The sequence below is a fragment of the Indicator indicator genome, chromosome 3 (assembly GCF_027791375.1).
Source record: "Indicator indicator isolate 239-I01 chromosome 3, UM_Iind_1.1, whole genome shotgun sequence".
NCBI lineage: Eukaryota > Metazoa > Chordata > Aves > Piciformes > Indicatoridae > Indicator > Indicator indicator.
In genome coordinates, this window is record NC_072012.1 from 25,293,165 (window position 1) to 25,313,046 (window position 19,882).

The 19,882-nt window shown below is 37.2% G+C and overlaps 1 protein-coding gene across 1 annotated transcript in view; it reads left to right on the forward strand.

The window, feature by feature from the left end:
• The window catches only part of CERK (ceramide kinase), a 32,681-nt gene extending 13,627 nt beyond the window's left edge, over positions 1–19,054 (forward strand). Inside the window, exons 6-13 of the mRNA XM_054399622.1 lie at positions 1,312–1,457; positions 7,423–7,497; positions 9,366–9,518; positions 10,289–10,394; positions 13,830–13,900; positions 17,406–17,611; positions 17,838–18,046; positions 18,918–19,054. Of these exons, the coding sequence (XP_054255597.1) occupies positions 1,312–1,457; positions 7,423–7,497; positions 9,366–9,518; positions 10,289–10,394; positions 13,830–13,900; positions 17,406–17,611; positions 17,838–18,046; positions 18,918–19,017 (1,066 nt within the window). The 3' untranslated portion in view covers positions 19,018–19,054. The remainder of the gene's footprint in view (positions 1–1,311; positions 1,458–7,422; positions 7,498–9,365; positions 9,519–10,288; positions 10,395–13,829; positions 13,901–17,405; positions 17,612–17,837; positions 18,047–18,917) is intronic.
• Positions 19,055–19,882: the final 828 nt, after the last annotated feature.

Sequence of the window (19,882 nt, forward strand, 5' to 3'; positions counted from 1 at the left end):
TCTTGATCTTGCATTTACACGGAAGTTTTTGTCCACTTAATCTCTTTCTTAAAGTCTGCAGAGAAATCTGAGACAGGTTAAAAAGGAATGATGTAGTTAAGCTATGAGAAGAGAAATTAATCATAAAATTGGAAATCAAACATTCTTTTCTCCCTTCATTCCCAGTCTCTTTTGTCTTGACTTAGAGTTGGACAGTGTACATTAACTGTCCTCTCCATTCATGAAGAAATGGCTGGGTTTTTCCAAGTTGGGCTTCTGTTGAAAATAGAATAAGTAAATGTAAATAATCAATACTTGAAAATTAAATTAATTTGTCCTATGAAATAAGCGCTCATTGTGCAATATCTTTTTCTGACTATGTGGAAGAGTAAGTATTAATTTATGCAATGGAAATTACTGCTATAGGTAGCAGTAAACATTCCTAAACATGTATGCTGGAGTCCACATGCATAACTTTTGGATTTGCGAAGTGTTCGTTTCAAGTGTATTTGAATTATGTCTTTCAGTTAAATAATGCTTATGCTTTTAGAGTGCTGAGTGTGCATTGGATTATTGTGCATGAAATGTATACTGCTGTAAATCAGTCGTTTACTTCCTAGTATTTGCTTGGCTGTGGACTCTGTGCTTTAACAAATTGAGGGTTTATGTAGCTGCTGCACCAGCTCTGAATTAAGTGTGCAAATCAGAGTTTTGCATTGGGTAGCATTAGAACCCTGCATTTCATTATGAATGCTTTTGCAGATACACATGACTTCTGTTGGTTTCGGCTCAGCATGTTCAAAATAGCATTCAAGCATGCACTTTTCTGTTACTGGCTTTCATATGACGTATATCCGTTTTAAATTAGTGGTGTAAAATACACTTCTGCCTGAAGCCACAAATACTAACTTACTTTTCCCTTTTCAATAAATGTACTCTATTTCTATTTTGTTTACTTGGAAAGCTGTATGTACAACCTTGTTCAGTGTTTTCCTTGTGAATTTCAGTGTTTTCCAGTGAATTTCCACTGATGCTTGTCTGTCCACACACAGCAGTGTAGTATAAACATGAGTTTTTTTTAGGTTTCATTTCAACATTTTGTTTTCTAATGTCAGAGACATGTCTAGGTGTGTTTGCAGTTGTGTAGCTTGAATTATTTTTTTTTCTGTTTTTTGTTTATTTCCGAGCTGACTGTGTGCTACTATATAGTAAAAATGGAGGAGGAGAATAGAACAACCGTTTTTGATGTGCCCAGTGCATGCCCTAAGTAGAACACTTGCCCGTGTTGTTTATTGACTGTTAGTGTGCATTCTAATTTGTGTTTCCTGGCAGTGTTGTTTGTGTTGGTGGGGACGGCATGTTCAGTGAAGTGATGCATGGTCTCATTGGAAGAATGCAGAAGGACTCTGGCATAGACCAAAATAATCCCAAAGCACCGTTAGTCCAGTGCAATATAAGGATTGGCATAATTCCTGCTGGTAAGAAAGGGTTAACTTTCAGTTTATTTTTTTAAATTTCTTATTCATAATTTCTTGAGTTTAGCCCTAAGTGTAGAGGATACTTAGTTAAAGCTGTTTATATGCCAGTATAATTACTGATTGTGTGCAGTTTTATTTGGGAAGACTACTTTGTGAAAGAAATGCAGTCTTAGAATTTCATTACTGCTAATATTTTTTTTCTGTTTGGTTGGTGGAGTTTTTTTGTTTCTTTGTTTTGTGACTTATTATGTGTTAATACAAGATTAGATGTTGGCAATTATAACTCTGCCCATCGGGACACATCTATGAGTGAAATTTATTGAACAGAGATTTACCTTTTCCAGTTCCAGTGCTCCTATTCCATATTCTCCACAAATTTTGTTAAAATGAGAACCTCCCACTGGTCTGGAAAATTCTAAACAAACGCTTCTCTGTTTTTTGTTTAATTTTTTCTCTCTCTCCAGTTATCTCACAGAAATCATAAGGCAACTACAGCTAAGGAACAGTCCTCAGGTGCCAGGCCAACCTGAAGTTTCTGCCCCTTTTTAAGAGGTGGTATACTTTCGTGATTATCAATGTTAGCCACTTTTCCAGGCAATCCTGACTATTGTCATTGAGAGGCACTGGGAGCACTCTTTCTAGGAATTCAGGTTTTGGTGCTTTTTTAATGACCATAGGCACTCTTTGTGTCAATCTTCCTGTGAAATTTGGTGAGGTATTACCTTACCATGTCCAGCTGGTCTGCAAGATTTCTTCAAAACTGAATTTAGAGATTATTCTCTTCCAGGACTGAATTCAGTGTTGCAACTCTAATGGCATCTGCAGTTTTGAGGACTCTGGGGAAAGGCAAACAGTTCAGTTCTTTTATGTGCTATTCTCTTTTTCTTGTCAGATGCTTGAGATTTTAATTAAAGAAATTGGGATATGAAATAAACATTACGAGCTTCTAACTAGAACTAAAACACAGACTTCATGAGAAAATTTAGCACAGGTCGTAAAAAATAAATATAATTAAATAGTGTATTTGCACTCTCAGGCTTTAGGTGACTAATTTTTATAGTCATTATATCTTTGTAAAGAATGTTTCCAAACTCAAATGGTCTGAATTACTGCTTGGAAGAAGCTTAACCCTTTCTGCTTGCAGTACAGAAGGGGTTACCATGTGAATTTCCCCATATGTTTTTTCATTCTCCTTGTTAGCTAGCACATTAAGGGTTCTGTAGAGCAGAATTACTGTAATCATATTCTGATTTGCTTTGTGCTACAATCAGCCTGTATAAATTTAGTGAGAATATAATTTGAAGTGCTCTACCCTTTTTTCCCTTATTCGGGCATATTTCTTGGACTAAAAATCTTTGCTTTCATGATTAGTTTCAGAAGATTCTGCCTGCTAGCGGTGTTAGTGTCCATAAGAAAGTACAATTGAAAAAAAACAATTGCAATATTGAAAGCTTTCTTAGCATCTTTAGAAAATTAACTGCAAGCTTGCCAAAAAAATGAAAGATTAACCTTGTTTTTCCAAGAATTTCTTATTGTAATTTTTTCCAAGTGCAACCCAAAAGTGTGATCTTCATTGATATTTTAATATTGCTAACATCTGTCAAGTCATTTTCTTCTCTTAAATACTTCAGTGGTTTGTCTTTTCTTCCATTGTAACTGCTTGCTATTTGAATGTATGCTGCATGCTCTATTCTGTTCACTAGTGTGGGGTACGGCCTTTTCATAAGTGCTATGGGTCAAATATTTTCTCCAAGTCATTATTCATAATGGTTAGACTTGATCTTAAAGGTCTTTTCCAACAGGAAAAAAAATCTGAATCTCTTGTAGGATTCAAATCCCTCAAAAAGTGTTTGTAATGGTATATAGGGAAGCTGGCCTTGAAGTTCTATTAGTAAAGTTTTTGGAAGTACAGAGGGTGATATATATCTTGATCTGCTTGTATATTTTACAGCATTTAAATGATCCCTTACTGAAAAAAACCAGGAAGCTACTTATTTACTGAAAAATCACTGAACAAATCCTAATTCTTTCTTAATACATCAGTCCATTACAGGGACATAAATTGTGAATGTAATGGCCAAACTCACACATTGCAGTGTGGTCAGAGTTTGTCAGTGGGGTGTTTTGTTGTGTGGGTTTTTTGTTTGTTTGGGGTTTTTTTGTTTGGTTGGTTTGTTTTTTTTTATCAAGCCCCTTGGCGTTCTCTTCATCTTTGCTTGATGTAATGGAGCTCTGACCATCTATTGACCCCAACATAGTTCATAGCCTAATGCAAGAAGCCTGTTCTAAAATAAGTGACAGCCTTAAGACTTTTTTTTTTTTTTTTTTTTGTAAGATCTCATTAATAGATTTTGAAAACAAGTTTACCTGTAGTTTAGAGATTAAGTTCTAAAGCTCTGTGTATTTTCTGATACATGGCAACAGTTTACTTGTTGAGGACAAGGTACAGGTACAGGTTGAGCCTGGGGTAAGGTGACACTGAATCAGTGTTTTTGACTTCTTTATCGTTTAATTTTAATGTCAAGCTGCATGAACAAAGCCACGGCAAGTTGTGGTTTGTGGTTGTGATTAAATACTCTTTGTACTCAAATGTTCAATTCAGCAGACTTAATCTTTTCTCAGAAACTGTCAATTTAGTTGCACAAAAGTGTGAAATGACAAAGAGATTTAATGCTAAAACATTCTCATATATATGACCATTTTTGAGTAATTAGCGTTATTTCATAGGCAGAATCCCATTGTGCAGACTTTTTAATTTTTATTTTTTTTTTAACATTGGATGCTACTTTTAAATTGTGATTCTGACTTCCTGCAGAAAGCCCCTGTTTGGCCCCTTTTTTGGAACAGACGTGTTTGTTTTCAGAGAGTCTCTTTCCTGGTTGTATCTTCTGATTAAAATATATAATTTATTTTTATACATGAATAATGACTTCAACGCCTGGCTCTTTCATATTTCTCTTAGTTGCAGCCATTCTTCAAATCTGCCACTGTAAATTGACTGACTGCTGTTGTAAACAGATTTGCTGTTAAGAGCAGAGGCTGTACCAACCTGACAAGGTTTTTCCCTGTGATGAGGTTACTGCAAGTTAGTACATTTACAAAATTACTTCCTCCTAGTGCTGTCTAGCCTTAAAAGCACATCCAGGCATGGTTTCTCACTGCATTCAGAGTGGTACTATGCATTTATAGAACTTAAAAACAGAGAATAATTTCTCTTATGACATGTGGCACTACTGAGGTTTCACCTGTGTTTTAGTAGTAAAATTACACTCTCTGGAGTAAGTCAAAGTGATTTGTTCTTACTAAACCTAGCAAAGAACAGGACAGCAAAGCTGTGAGCTGCTGTTGGAGAGCTCTAGTAAAGCAGAACAGATAGAGTAAATAGCTTTATGATCTCAGCAGGTAGGAAAAAATAAATAATCCTATTTCTCTGTGTGCTGTGGCATAAGAGTAATGCATTCATTCTTCCAAAAACCCAAGACTGTCAGCCTACCCTGTGGATAGGGAAAACCTTTCAAGGACTAGGGGAGATTGAGTAGAGTGTAGATACAAAGTAATAATTGCAGTAGTGATTTAGGCTTCTAGCATGTCCAGATCCCTCTCACTTTCATGGTCAAGACACAAATGCTAAAGTCTAGGATTGAAGCATGCAGTATGATTGTAATCAGCATGTGCTGTGTAGCTAAGAATGCTAAATACAGCAGAGGTTTCTTACATGAAGGTAGTTTAGAAAAATGGTGGAGCATGTATTTGCAAACTTAAAACATGGATGCAATCTCTTTTCTTTTTCCTTTAGATGACTCCAAGTGATGTGCCTTTTGTTACAATGTTTATCTTATTTAATGACTTTTGCAGTTTAGCATCTCATTTCAAGGTTCAGTATGTCTGGTTTGAAATCTCAAGTGCAATGTTTTGTGTTCCTCCTTCAGCATTTTAAATCTGTGTCATACTTCTGGAAATTGCTATCTTAGAGCTAAATACTGCATTTAATATGGTGGGGCTGCTATGAACAAAACTATGAACAGCTACCTACATACGGTGGTACGGTGCTACTGTTGTTGAAATGTGCTGGCCCTGTACAAGACAGGTACTGTACTAGAGTAGCAATTGAAAGCCAAGTGGAGTAATCTGCAGCGCTGTAACGCTTGTGGTTGGTGTCATTTTAGGTTATGGGATAGCTCTCCTTAGGGTGAGTTTCAATTTGAAATTGATGCTCAAATTTTCATGCTTGCATTTACATATCTGCAGGTGAGATAAGCATCTAAATTGTTGTTACAGCCAGAGGGTGTCTGGTCAACATGATCAGTGGAACCTGTGGCTCTTGCGTTGCATCTACCTGACTTGTTTCCTGAGTCCCTTTAAATAAGGCCTGTGCTGGAGTACCTTCAATCAAGCTTAATCTGCTGTCTGCATTCTTGACAAAATTATCTTGATCAAAGCTTCTCCTTGAAAGTTTTGACATAGTCTGCAGTATTACATGTACATGTGTAGCTACTTCAAAATGCCTGAACCTGAGACTTAATCATTCTCTTGCATGCCAGTTTTCTTCTAGCACTCTAATGCCAAAAGTTTCCATGCTGAAGATCGATTTTTGTTTTGTTTTGTTTTGTTTTCAGCTTGTTAGGGGTCAGTTAGCAAGCAGTCCACTTTGCATGTAGTTCTGTGCAATCCATAAAATCCTCTTTTATTTTCCTTCATTCAGACTGTTAGTCTTAAAAATTCCAAAAAAAGTGTGGCAGGGGATGTGTATAATTTTGGTTTAACCAGAACAAACATCAAGAGTCATGCTCTATGAAAGCTTCTTGCCCAAATTAAGTGCTCTAGTAGTCCTAAGCTATTAATCAAGGGATATTTGTCAGGCTATACTTAACATTTTAATCCTGCCGTCCTTTTCAGATTTATACTGATAAAATAAGATTTTGGTGGGGTTTGGATGCGCATCTACTCTGAATGCTATTTCAGCAGTAGTAGATTCCAAATCTATTCAAGACCCACCTAATGGTGTAGAATTCCTGTTTGATTATGAAGTGACCTTCAAATTAGTACCACAAAGTTCATTCTTGGTGCAGTGTTATGACGAGTTATACTCTCTTGGAATGTACGTAAGGAATGATACTGATTTTGTTGCTCCAAACTACTAACTCTGAGAGTGAAAAAAAAACAAAACAACCAAATAAGATTTTACTATTTGTAGCTGATACTCCACTGGCATGTCTGATAAAGAGGGATGGTTTGACAACTGGTAAACACTTTGATGTCTTGCCCAGTCCTCTCATTTTAGAATCTCAGAATTCATTTTAGACTTCAGATCTCTGAGTGAGAAGTGGCCTGAAGCTAGTTAGTAACAAAGACAAAAATAGAGGTGAAGCATAAAACTTCCCCCCTTCTTGTAGGTATTTTCCTCAAGACTGCAAAGGCACATTCTGTTCACTTTGATTCCCTATCTATAAACTAATTCCTGAAAGCAAGTGTTTACTAATTTTGAAATAATTAAGTAGGAGTTTCTGATTTAAGATGGAGCTTGAGGAGGAGGTGATACTGACAGTCTGGAATTTAGATTGCTCCCTCAAAAAAAGAAGAGACTGTCAACTTCTTTTCATGAGATCTCAATAACTAAGAAACAAAGAATAACCAGCATATGCCTTCCTTACCCTCTCTCCTTAACTGATATAAAAACTGTAATGTAATCCTGACATTTTTCATGTGAATTAACTTATTTCCTGTAACTAACTGCTATGAATTTATTACTTATATAAGGCAAATCTTTGTATGGAAAGAAATCAATCCTGTTCATTGAAGTAGGGGGAAATGCTGTAACTTAAATAATATTTGTATCCTTATATTTACTTCATTCCATAAAATGGAAAGGAGCGGGCCAAAGGAACTTCATGCTTTTTATATGGAGGACTCTGATGGTAGTGCTTGTTTGAAAAATACGTTAATTAACTAATTTTTTATTTTTCAGGATCAACAGACTGCATATGTTATTCAACTATTGGCATTTCTGATCCAGTAACATCAGCTCTTCATATTATTGTAGGTAGGTGGTCGCAATTCACTGTTTTTATATGAAAATGATTAGCTAAAAGTAGTAATTCATATTTTTGTGAAATACAGTTTGAACATAGTGGCTGTAGTTCTTTTTCAAGGGGCCATACTGGTTTGAAATTTTACATCTATGGCTCAAGTTTTTTTACATTCTGGCATGCTTTTGAAAAATAGCAATAAAATACGATATGCAGTGTAAATTGTTGGACTGCCCCCCTCCACCTTTGAGAAAGGTGTGACAAGTGTGTATTCCCTTGAACCGTAGTGTTTTGTGCTACCAGACCAACTCTCCTGTGGAATTTAATGCTTCTGTGCCAAGTTAGAAGTACAGCTTCTGCTTGACTGGAATTAGCTGGTAATTCCCTACTTTTACTATCTGTAAGTCTTTTGAGGACAAACTGGGAGGAAAAGAGTGACTCAATGCTTTTTCATATGTTGTCATCAGTAGGGATGCTGACATTGCCACTTCTCAAAGTCCTCTAGTAACAGAGTCCCTGAACTGCAGTGGGGGTGGAAGGAGACAGCTTAGCATTTCCAGTGCATTGTGCTATGTGATATCAAGCATCTTATCTTGCCACATACTGAAGAATCATAGTCACACAGTTCTTACGAATTTGAAAAATTCTGTAAGTCTTCAGTTATAATGATGTCCCATAAGCATAAAGGATTGAACTTCCAAGTGACAGTTATTATCATTTGTTACTGAGTGCTTAACAATTGCTGTTTTAGGAGTTGGGGTAGCAAAGGTTTACATGTGTGGTTTGCTGTTACTAGCCTATAGTTAAATCTACTCAGCATATGTAGTGTTTCGGCAATTGGAATTTGATTAGAGAGACAGATGACCTTAGTGTATCGTAGTATTTTAGCTGGATTAGTAATTGTGCATATATACACATATTTAGATTTTTGACTTTCTCACTTATGCAAAGGGTTCTTCCTAACAGTCCATGTTAGAAGGATAAGAGACAATGGGCATAAAATGAGACACAAGAAAAATGATAAAGTGACAAAAAAGCAACCACCAAAACAAAAACCAACCAAAAAAAAAAAAAAAAAACAAAAACAAATCACCAAAAAGCCAAACAATCAAAGGAACAGCACACCCCATTGCCCCTGCAAGACCCACCACCACTCCAAAGTGTAAGCTATGAAGACGTCAGAGAGGTGGTGTACTCTCTGTTCTTGGGTATTTTCAGGGCTTGACTGGATAAGCTCTGAGTAACCTGATAGAACCTCATAGCTGAACCTACTTAGAGTAGAAAGTTTGAGAAGCCTCCTAAAGCCCCTTCAAGCTTGAATTGTCCTCTGATAGCATTAGATACAGGATTAAGTAATATCTGGTAGATTACAGAATTACAGAAATGTCCTGGTTGGAAAAGACCCTTGGGATCACCAAGTCCAACCGATAACCCTACTTTACAAGGTTCCCCCCTAACCATATCATCAAGCACCACATCCAAACAACCTTTAAATGCATCCAGGGTTGGTGACTCAACCACCTCTGTGGGCAGCCCATTCCAATGCCTGAACGCTATTTCTGTGAAAAAAAACATTTTCTAATGTCCAGTTGCAGCTTGAGGTCATTCCTTCTTGTTCTATCACTAGTTGCCTGTGAGAAGAGACCAGCACCAGCCTTTCCACAATGTCCTTTCAGGTAGCTATAGAGAGCAATGAGGACTTCATTATATAGTTTTCCTTTATGCACATATAAGAAATGTGTGTAGGTACATGACATATATACTATGCCATGGACACAACATCTGTTCTTTATTTTTCAGTGTGACATTAAAGCTATTAACCATGTTTGCAGCTACGAACAAGATAAGCCTTAACAGAACCTTGCATTTCTAATCTTCATAGGTGACTGTCAGCCTTTGGATGTCTCTTCTGTACATCACAACAACACGTTTTTGAAGTACTCTGTATCATTGTTGGGTTATGGTTTTTATGGAGATCTATTAAAAGATAGTGAAAAGAAGCGGTGGATGGGTCCGATAAGATATGATTACTCAGGTAACTGCTGTAACTGTAACCTTCTTCTGTCAGCATGTAAACACATTGGTGCAATTGATGTACTCTCTCCAAACTAAGCTTCTCTGAGGCTTTTAAATGTGAGAAACAGACTGAACCTGATTTTCAACTCCTTGTAGTACCAAATACATTAGGCAACATTGTATAAAGCTCTAACTTCGGGGATAACGTTAACAGCATACTCATTAAAGCCATGTTGAGTGTATGTCACCTTGTCACCTAGTGATAGCTGCCTAAAAAGTAATAATAATCAGTTAGTGAGAGAGAGGCACTCCTGTCTGGGACATTCAGCTGATGGAATGAATTGTTAATTTTGTCCTTCTTCCAGCACTGATGATAGAGAGAGAGAGGTTTAGCCTAATTAGCTTATTTGGATAGATTCTGTGCTACTGGGAAGTTTTTTTGCTTTCAATTTGTCTCAGGGATAGAGGATGCATTAGCAGGATTTAAGTAGTGTAGGCCAATTCAAAGATTTGGTGGTGACATATAGCTAAAATTTTTACTTGTTTTTTAAAGGTATCAAGCAAGGTAATGGCATTATTGGTAAATATTAAAAAGTTGAGTTGGTGATGTGGTATTTCCTTGTTCTTCGTAGTCTAAAACATCATAATAGAGCTTGGGGATAGCAACTGTTGTTTTGCAGTCCTTAGACAAGGAAAGAAAGGAGCAATCAAGGGATGTATGTAGAAGTGTTTGCAATACGGATTTATAATGCTTTAGTGTTGCTTAATACTTTTTTTTTTAAAATGTAGGCTTCAAGACTTTTCTTTCTCATCATTACTATGAAGGAACACTTTCTTTTCAACCAGCAAAACATACACTGGGATCTCCAAGAGATAAAGATAGCTGCAGAACAGGGTAGGCTAATGTTTATCTCCTGATTTGTGACATGAACTGTTTGAAGAGATGTACCTCTGTAAACAGAGGTAACAGAAATGTTAGTTTTAATGTCAAAACACTTGTTCTAAAAGAGACAACCTTGTAAAAAAGTTTATTGTCTTGTTAAAGAGAGCACCTCATTTTACCAGGTCAGTAAACAAAAGTGTAATAAAATCTTTTTAGTTGTTCCCCCCTCCTTCAATTTTAAATGAAGCAAAGTATAGCAGCACAGTAGAAGTTACAAGATATTGAGGGTATTCTGCTGTGTTAGTGCTAACAAATGAAAAGTCCAGATGCCTTGTAGCTTCTACAAATGGAAAGAATTATTCAAAAATTCTCAAATGTTTCACATTGTAAGTGGATCTAGCAATTTTAGTGATTGTTCTAGTGCTATTACAACAGCTGGCATGGCTTGTCCTCAAAATCAGCCTATTCAGTCATCTTTTGTAGTCTATTATCATGCTGTTCTTGTGAGTTAAGCCCACCCAGATAGCAATAAAGTACCAAGAAGCCACTCGAACACTCCTACCCCCTGCTTCTGGAGGAATGGGGAAGAGAAAATTTTAAAAGTGCTAGAGGGTGGAGATAAGGACAGGGAGGGCTCCCTTACCAATTGTGGTCATAGGCAAAAAACAGTCTCTGCTTGGGGGGGGGGGGAGGGAAATCAATTTAGTTAAACAAAACCATCACCAACTTACCAGTCAAATCAGAGTAGGACAATGAGAAAACCCCAAATCTTAAATATACTTTACCCCTGCTCCTGTGTTCTTTTCAGGCTCAGCTCTGCTCCTGGGTTTTTTATCTCCTCCCCACCAATGGTGCAGCTCCTCTCTTCTTAAGGGGTCATCATCCCCCGCTGCAAGGTGGAGTCTCTCCCATGGAGACAATAGTCCATGAACTCCAATGCAAATGCTTACCGTGGGGCTGCAACTCTTCATGAACTGCTCCCATGTGGGTCCCTTTTGCAGGGTGCAGTCCTCCCAACAATGGACTGCTCCAGCACAGACTTTCTTTGGAGTCATGGGTTTCTTTGGACACAGCCACCTGCTGTGGTGTGCTGGGTCTTTCACCAGCCACAGGCAGGATTCTGCTCCACAGTTGCTCACCATGGGCTGCAGAGGGTTGGCCTGCTGTGTCACCATGGGCTCCAGTACACCTCCCCACATTCTTTGTCACTGGCCTTGGTGTCCACACAGTTGTTTCTCTCACATCCTACTCCAAAACTAAAAAGGTTTTTTCCCCCTCTTCTCAAAGAGATGCTTCAGTTATCACTGATGGGCTTGGCATTGGCCAAGTACAGGTCTAACTTGGAGCTGGTGGAGCTAATAGAAGCCTCTCATAGGAGCCATCCCAGTAGCACCCTTCCCTGTTACCAGAACCTCACCAGACACAAAGTTGTGTAATAATCTTCACTTGTTTCTTCAATCAAGGCATCTACCTTAAATCTCTCAGTGTTCCTTCCTTTCTCTTTGCTTTCAATTGTGCAGTAAAATTGTGCTTTAAATTGTGCAGTAGTATTCATTATTCTTCTGTATGTATGAATCTAGCTATCAGACATTGTAGTTGTCACAGCAGCAAACAGCTTAACAGGATACAGAAGAGCCAGAAACACTGTCCAGAGACTACATTAAACTTGCTGAGACTGTGCTGTGCTAGTGCTGTGACATGCTACAGATCAGTCACCAGTACTAGCTGGAGCAATTATCCTGATCTATTTGGTTCATTGATGCAGGGGAAGCTATAGAGGGAGAAAGCTGTCATCAAGGTCTTGGGAAGTAAAGACTACCTGGTGCCTCCCAGGGCCTTTTATGCATCCCGATGATCACTTGAAAGGTGATAGGGCTGGACACAAGAAATTAAGGAGAATCATGGAGTGTGATGATAACCATGTGGGCACTTGACAAGCTGATTAGGACAAATGCTGTCCTGGTCTTGTTACAGTAAAGGAAAGTTGGAGATGCGACAGTTGAGGGCAGTCTTGGCAGTAGTGACCATGAGATTACAGACTTTTAAATCCTGAGAGATTTAAAAAAAACTCTCAGAAAAAAAAAAAAAAAAGCAGAGTTGCAACCCTGAACTGTAGGAGAACAGATTTTGGTTTATTCAGGAATCTTGACAAGGTTCCATGGGAGACTGCCCTGGAAGACAGAGGCCTGGGAGAGTTGGTTGTTAGCTCCTCTAGGCACAACAACAGTCCATTCTATTATGCAGAAATTTGAGTAAGCATGATAGAAAACTAACATGGAGGAGTAAGGATCTGAAAAGTGGAAAGAAGGTGGAAGTGAAATGACTGACTTTGGGTGAACACAGACACATTGCCTAAATGTGAAGGGATATAACTCAGAAAGCCAAAGCTCAGGTGGAGTTGAAATCAATTAAGAATATGAAGGGTGTTGCTTCTTACAAGGGGGTTATATAAGTATACCAATCATAGCAAAAGGCTAAAGGAAATGTGGGCCTGCTGCTTAATGGTATGGAGAGCCTAGTGATGAAAGATATGAAAAAGACTGGAAAATCAACTTTTTTGCCTCAGTTTTCACTGATCGAGTCAGCCCCCAGGCCTTACAGGTCCCCAAGCCTCTGGATGAGTGAGAAATAGTGGATATTGCACACCATGACCTTAGCAAGGCATGTTTCCTGTAGTATTCTTAAAACCAGATCAGTGAAGTGTGGACTGCATAAGTGGATGGATGGTGAACTGCCTAGAGTGCCAAGATTGTGAGTTCCACATCCCACACCACCACTGATGGTGTCCCTTGGGGATCAGTACTGGGCTTGGGGATCAATATTTGGGTTAATACTATTAATGACTGGGATGGTGGTAGAGTGTGCTCTCAGCAGTTTTATAATTGTTACCAGATTGGGAGGAACAGTTTACATGTTGACAATCAGAGCTGCTATTCAGAAGAACCTAGATGAACTGATAGGAGCCTCCTGAAATTCTGGAGAGGCAAACATTGTGTATCTGGGGTGGAACAGTCTTATGCAACAGTACTGATTGGGCACTGACTACCTGGAAGGCAGCTTTGCTGAAAAGAACTTCAGGGTCCTAGTGGCCAACAGCTGTCCGTGAGTTAGCCATGTCCCTTGCAGCAAGGAAGCCTAATTGTATATTGAGCTTTCTAAGCAAAAGAGAAGCTAGTAGGTCAAGTGATACTTTCCTTATACTTAGCACTTGTGAAATGAAGGACTGGTTCTGGTATGTTGGTGTCTTTCACTATTACTTTTACTTCAGCACTGTATTTAAGTACCTATACAGAATGCAGGGCTGTCAGGATTCACATCACATCAGGGTCGTCAGTGCTATGCTGCATCTTGTGGTAGGGGAAGGTCTTGTAATGATTGGGTAAAACAAAAAAGTTGAAGAGACTAGGAGTTTTGTTTTCAAGAACTGAATGACATTTTTGTTTCCAGATGTTACATTTGCAAGAAAAGTGAGCAACAGCTGGCAGAACAGCGCAAGGAATATGGATTAAAACATGAAGGTGATTTGTTATAAAGAGTAAAATGATGTATTATGCAAATTATTTTTCAGAATTTAAGTGTGTGTTTTGTTACTTTTTTTAAGCATTGCAAGTTACTAGATAATCCATTGTTCCTGTAAGTTCAAGAAAATTACATGTAAATATGTGAAAAATATAAAATATATAAAAAAAATAAATCTCCACCTAAACCTCAAAAAGATCAGGTAAAATTACACTAATTATTTGAACGTTTTAATGTGTTTGGTTTCTTTAGGAAAAATCATTCATTGACCTATGACTATGTGTTCTTTCTGTTAGAAGGTCTTAACTGATAAACTGTGAGCTAGTATAGAGGGAAGCATTTCATTCAGATAACTTTTAGAATAGATCAGGATTAAAAAGTTGTTTGTGACCATAAAAGTCACACTATGTAAAGCCATTTATTAAATAAATCTGAGGCAGTGAACTTGGACAACTAACAACTGATCTGGTAGAGTGCAATACTCCACCAATACTCAGTGTAAGTGATTAGTGAGATTTCTTTCCTCTTTGTCTACTTATGCTATTTTAGTCTGTCTTTTTCCTCCACTTCTGTGCAGACTTACATGCCTTTTTTTTTTTTTGTGGGGCATGACTTTTCCTTGGTTTTGTTAAAGCAGCTGTAAATATACTAGATTCTGTGCAGTCATCCTTCTAATTGTTTTTATGTCTGACTACTGTATTCTAATCTGAATGCACTGATACTGATAAACTTGTGAGTTTGCTGGAGTAAGATATGCAGATTCAGTTGGGGCCTCTGGTCCCAGTCTGCTGTCTTGGTTAAACACTTCTTAAACAGCAGGAACAGCAGGCAGCTTTTTCTTTTTTTTTTTTCTCTTGTAGAGGCCCATGCATAAAACTAATTTTCTTGATGCAACATTGATCCCTGTGACCTAGATTGTCTTAAAATTGCAGTTGTTTTGCACAGTGTCTGTGCCAGGTTCTAGGCACAGAGTAACATTGCTACAGAGATTCATTGGTAACATAAAAACTGTGTATAGATTATTATGCCAACCTGAATTGCTGTTACACATGCTTATATATAGTGCTTTCATCCCAGCTACTGCTTTCAGATCTTGAGTATCACAGAATCATTTGTTAGCTTTCATTTAGCAAAGGAGCAAAGGCAGAAGAAATCTACAGATTAGTAAGATGTCAAGACTGCTTCAGCCAGGTTTGCAGCAGACATTAGGCAGCTGATTATATAGGGTATTGTTGATTTAAATCCCTTTTACTCCTAGTAGTGGGCTTTCTTTGCGGTCCAGTCTCTTCTCCATGCAGTACTTGTAAGCAAACACTAGCAATCAGCTACTTCTGGTGTGCAATAAAAAGGAGTTTTAAATCACCACCTCAGAGAAGCATTTTACTCAGCCGGATGTATTGGCTGAACTTGCTCATTGTGCCTACATAGTTCTAGCTCCAATTGTTTTCTTATGTTCTGTTCAGTTACCTTTATCTGAGAGCAGGGCCTTATTTATCTGCAGCCTGAACAATGTCATTCTGTAGTTTCACATTTTTTCAAGTCTTTCTCGCCTCTCAAGATGCACATTTTGAATCTGAGTTTATTTTGGATTTATTTGTGATTTGATAGTTTTTTGGGGGGGTTGGGTAATGTCCTGTTTGAAAGCAACATAACAGGATCACCAATAAAGGAGGCAAAACTAAAACTACTCTGGCAGATGACTCAAAAATACTGAATTTAAGAGTAGCTTTTTGTTTATCAGGAAATAAAAGGATTATGTAGACAGAAAAATAATAACATTTTTTAGTTTCCTTTAAATTTTTTGTTGTATGATAGTCCTGTTCTATTTTTTTCCTGGAATTCTGGTTGTTTGTTTGTTTTTTTTTTTTCTTGGTTCTGTTAAAGAGTGGATAGTAAGAAATTCCAATGAATAAAAATTTGAGGATGCAAGAAGAGTTGAAAGAGCAAAGAACAGCTGCAATATACTTGCCAAGGACTTTTTTTTTTCTCTTTTAATGTATAAAGCTCTGAAGAGGTCAATTCAAAATGACTGCATCATAGATTATAGGTCCAAAATTACGTTGAAAGTTGTAATAATGATTCTCTAAAGTAAATGTGAAGTTTCTAAAACTAAGACAGTAAAGAATATCAGAAATTTGAGACATGAAACATACAGCATAAATGTTATCTGTAGTTCCATCAAAGAAGCACCTTGAAAATAACTAAGTTTAACCCAAATGCTGAGAACTGAATACTACTACATTTTAAAATCCATACCAGTTAATACACTTGAAAACTTCTTCTACTTTGCTGTGGTTTGATGATGGAATTTTAGCAAGCTTATATAAACAAACTTCATCTTTTCTCTTGTTCATTCCTCAGGTTTACCCCCATCATCAACAATGGCATTTTGCATCTGAACTCCAGACACAGAACATGTATCTCCATAGAGTTCTGTAGAGGTTTTAATTTTAAATATCTGAGCCTAATTATAGTAGGAAGAGAAAAGATGTGTTATGGCTGCTTTATGCCTATTTCTTACTGTAGGGAGGAAGGCAATTATGCATAATCTAAAAATACAAGAGTATTTTAAATCTTTTTTTATCCATATTCAAGAAAATACACTTTAGATGACACTGTGCAGTGTCTGCCAGTGTTTCTTTGTTGCACAAAATTCCTCTTCCTCTTGATAGTATTGATGCTCTCACGTATCTGAATTTGGTTCAGGTCTAATCTCTTAACAGAATGGTTTCATGTTAAAGACTTCTCTATTGTCTCCTTCTCTGGAGATATTCAAGACCCACCTGGATGAGTTCCTGTGTGATCTGGTATAGGTGATCCTGCTCTGGCAGAGGAGTTGGACTAGATGATCTCTCGAGGTCCCTTCCAGCCCTTAACATTCTGTGATTCTATAATTGTTTTCCCAAAAGTTTAACTCTGTTACAAGTATTCATCTTCAGACATTTGGGGTTTGGGGTAGAAACACTCACAGCTCTGCTGCCTGCTGGTCTTCGCTGAACCCTGAGTAATCTCTTTCTTTTTTTTGTCTTTTGAAAGAAAAAGTACAATTCATGATGTGAAGTCAGAAGAGGAATATTGATTTAGAAGCCAAATACTAAACCGCTGTCTTTGCATCACTGTTAATTTTGCTCATGTTGAAGAGCAAAAGTAAAATTCATAAAAAGTTAACCCCCTCTGAACTTTCACACTGAGATGTAGCTTACCTCTGTCTGCTTTCCTGCCTAGAGCTTTGTGGATTTACCCAAATAGCTTTGATCTTGAATTTGACATTCCTATGCCAGAAATAGTGAGCAGTTTTAGTAGATAATCACAGTCTGTGAAGGGAGAAAGCTGTTTCCTCTCTTAATATATGAAAAATAGATGGTTATTTAAAAAGCAGTTTAATTCAGATAATAATTGACAGTGTATAAATACACCCAGTAGAAGCTTCTGAGTTGCCAAGATTGCTTTTTGGAGTTCTTGTGAGTAGATCAAATGACCTATTTCCATGCCTCTGTGTTTCAGAAGATGAAGAAGAATGGAAGGTTATTAAAGGGAAATTTCTAGCCATCAATGCAGTAAATATGAGCTGTGCCTGTCCAAGAAGTCCAAAAGGTCTTTCACCAGCAGCTCATTTGGCAGATGGTTCAGCTGACCTCATTCTAGTTCGTAAATGCTCAAGATTAGATTTTCTACGGTATCTTGTCAGACACACAAACCAAGATGATCAGGTGTGTATTCCCTTTGACAGTGTGTTCTCTGAACTCTGATTAGGGTTCCACTTTGACTTTAATATTTATGACTTGTGCAGTTTTTTAAAAACAAAAATCACTCTATGCCTTAGGTATGTAAGCTTCTCTAGAAAATTGGAGTGGGTGGGCTCTTGAATACACTTCAAAAATTTTGAAGTAATTGTAATTGGGCTTTTTTTAATTGTTTGTTTTGTTTTCTGTGTAGTTTGACTTCTCATTTGTAGATGTTTATCGGGTGAAGAGTTTTAAATTTACATCAAAGCTTTCAGAAGACAATGAAAGCAGTGTCACAGACATAGGAAAGAAAGGGTTTGGACAGTTCTGCAGAGATCATCCATCCTGTTGCTGTCATATTGCTAATAGCAGCTGGAATTGTGATGGAGAAACTCTGGACAGCTCAGCAATTGAAGTGAGGTAAGTACTGATATTTCTCTTCGTATAACAGAAAATACCAAGCCTTTTCATCCCAAAAAGGTGCCTCTGCATAGCAAATTTTAGTCTTCCAATTATAAATTAGACTTCTTTTTCTTTTGTTACCTTTTGGAGTTCTTTCCAGAGAATACTCCAACCATCTGTATTACAAGTGATCACTCTGAAATAATGGTACGACTTCAGAGTCGTGCTTATACATCTTAGAAACAGATGTTTGAAGTGGTGAAGTTGCTTTTGGAGGGATTCTTTTTAAACAAGTGGAGTACCTCATTACTCTGAGCAACATCTCTTCCTGTTAAGCTTAAGCAAGCATTTTTGTCTTACAGAAATAGTGAGTTATGACTCATACTGTGTGGTTTTTCACACACAGCACAGTTTTATCTCCAGCCTTGGCATGCGGAGAAGGTTTGCAGTTGTGAAAATAATCAAATTAGAATGGAATAGAGGTTTGTGGAATTTGAAGGGCTTTTTTTGTTTGTTTCAGAAATCTTTTTAGTTGCTTGATTTTGCTTGCCTTTAGAACAAAGGGAACCAAAATCAGCACAAAATATTTGCATGCAGGTGAATTCTCTTTAAACATAACCACTTAGCAATCCAAAGTATTTTTAAGAAATGTTGTGTATCGCATAAAATCAGCTCATCTAAGTGCCCCATGGAACTTTTCTTGTGGAAAAAGAGTTGTAACAGGAGTGAAGGATACATGAAAGCACTCTGCCTTCTTTGCAGGGGATAATTGTATCAAGAATGAGAGAGCAGAATCTGTAATCTGGTCTGTCTCACTGCTTGAAATTTAAGAGTTACTAGAACTAAATATGTAATCATTTCTCATTAAATATTTTTTTATATTTTTCAGGGTTCACTGCCAGTTAATGAAACTATTCGCAAGAGGAATTGAGGAAGACTGTAAAGATGAAACTGCCTACAGCCAGAGTAGCATTGAACAATTACTATAAACATTGTTCCTCCAATGGGGAGAAGAAAACATAAAAGCTCAAGGAAATTGAGTATATATGCATTTTAGTCAAATTGACAAGTATTTTTAAATTGTAGTTCTGTTATTTTTGTGGGTTCAGTATAATTTTAGACATCTACCTGCTTTGTGTCTTTTTTTAAATCATGAAAATAAATCTTGGAGCAATGTAATCTAAGTTATGTTAGAAAAGAGAGGGCTGTCATAGATACATGTATTCATGATAACTGATAAATTCTCTGTGCTTTTCTAGAGAGCTACTTCAGTATTATGTTCCAATAATATCTAAATGTTATAAAACATTGCACTTTGCATTGTCATCAAAACAAGATATTTTCAGTGTCTGAGAAGGTGTTTTCTGCTGGGAGTGCCACATAGTTGGATGTAGCTTAAAATACTGGACAATAGTGCTGTCATTTGCATCTGTTTTTAGAAAACTCATTTTATAATTCTGACTATACCTTGCAACTTACCAATGCAATTCAAACACACGTTCCTGGCTTTAAGTAACAACAATAAGAGTTTAGAAATACTTTGACAAATAAAAGCACATCTATATACAGGTCATACCTTATGCTACGTATTCTACTTATAAAGGCTTCCGAGCATGATGCCATTTGGGATTATAAATGGCTTTGTGACTGTGTAGATGATACCAAATACCACACACTGTAAAAGAAATGTCTTGTAAGCAATTCTCAGTGATAACTTATATCAGGAAGGCACAGACAAAGGAAATTATAAATACCTTCTGAAACACCAGCAAGTTTTAGTTGTTATAGCTAAAATTAAGATATGGAAACCTTCCCTCTTCAGTGTGCAGTATCCCTCTTTGGAAATTTTACTAC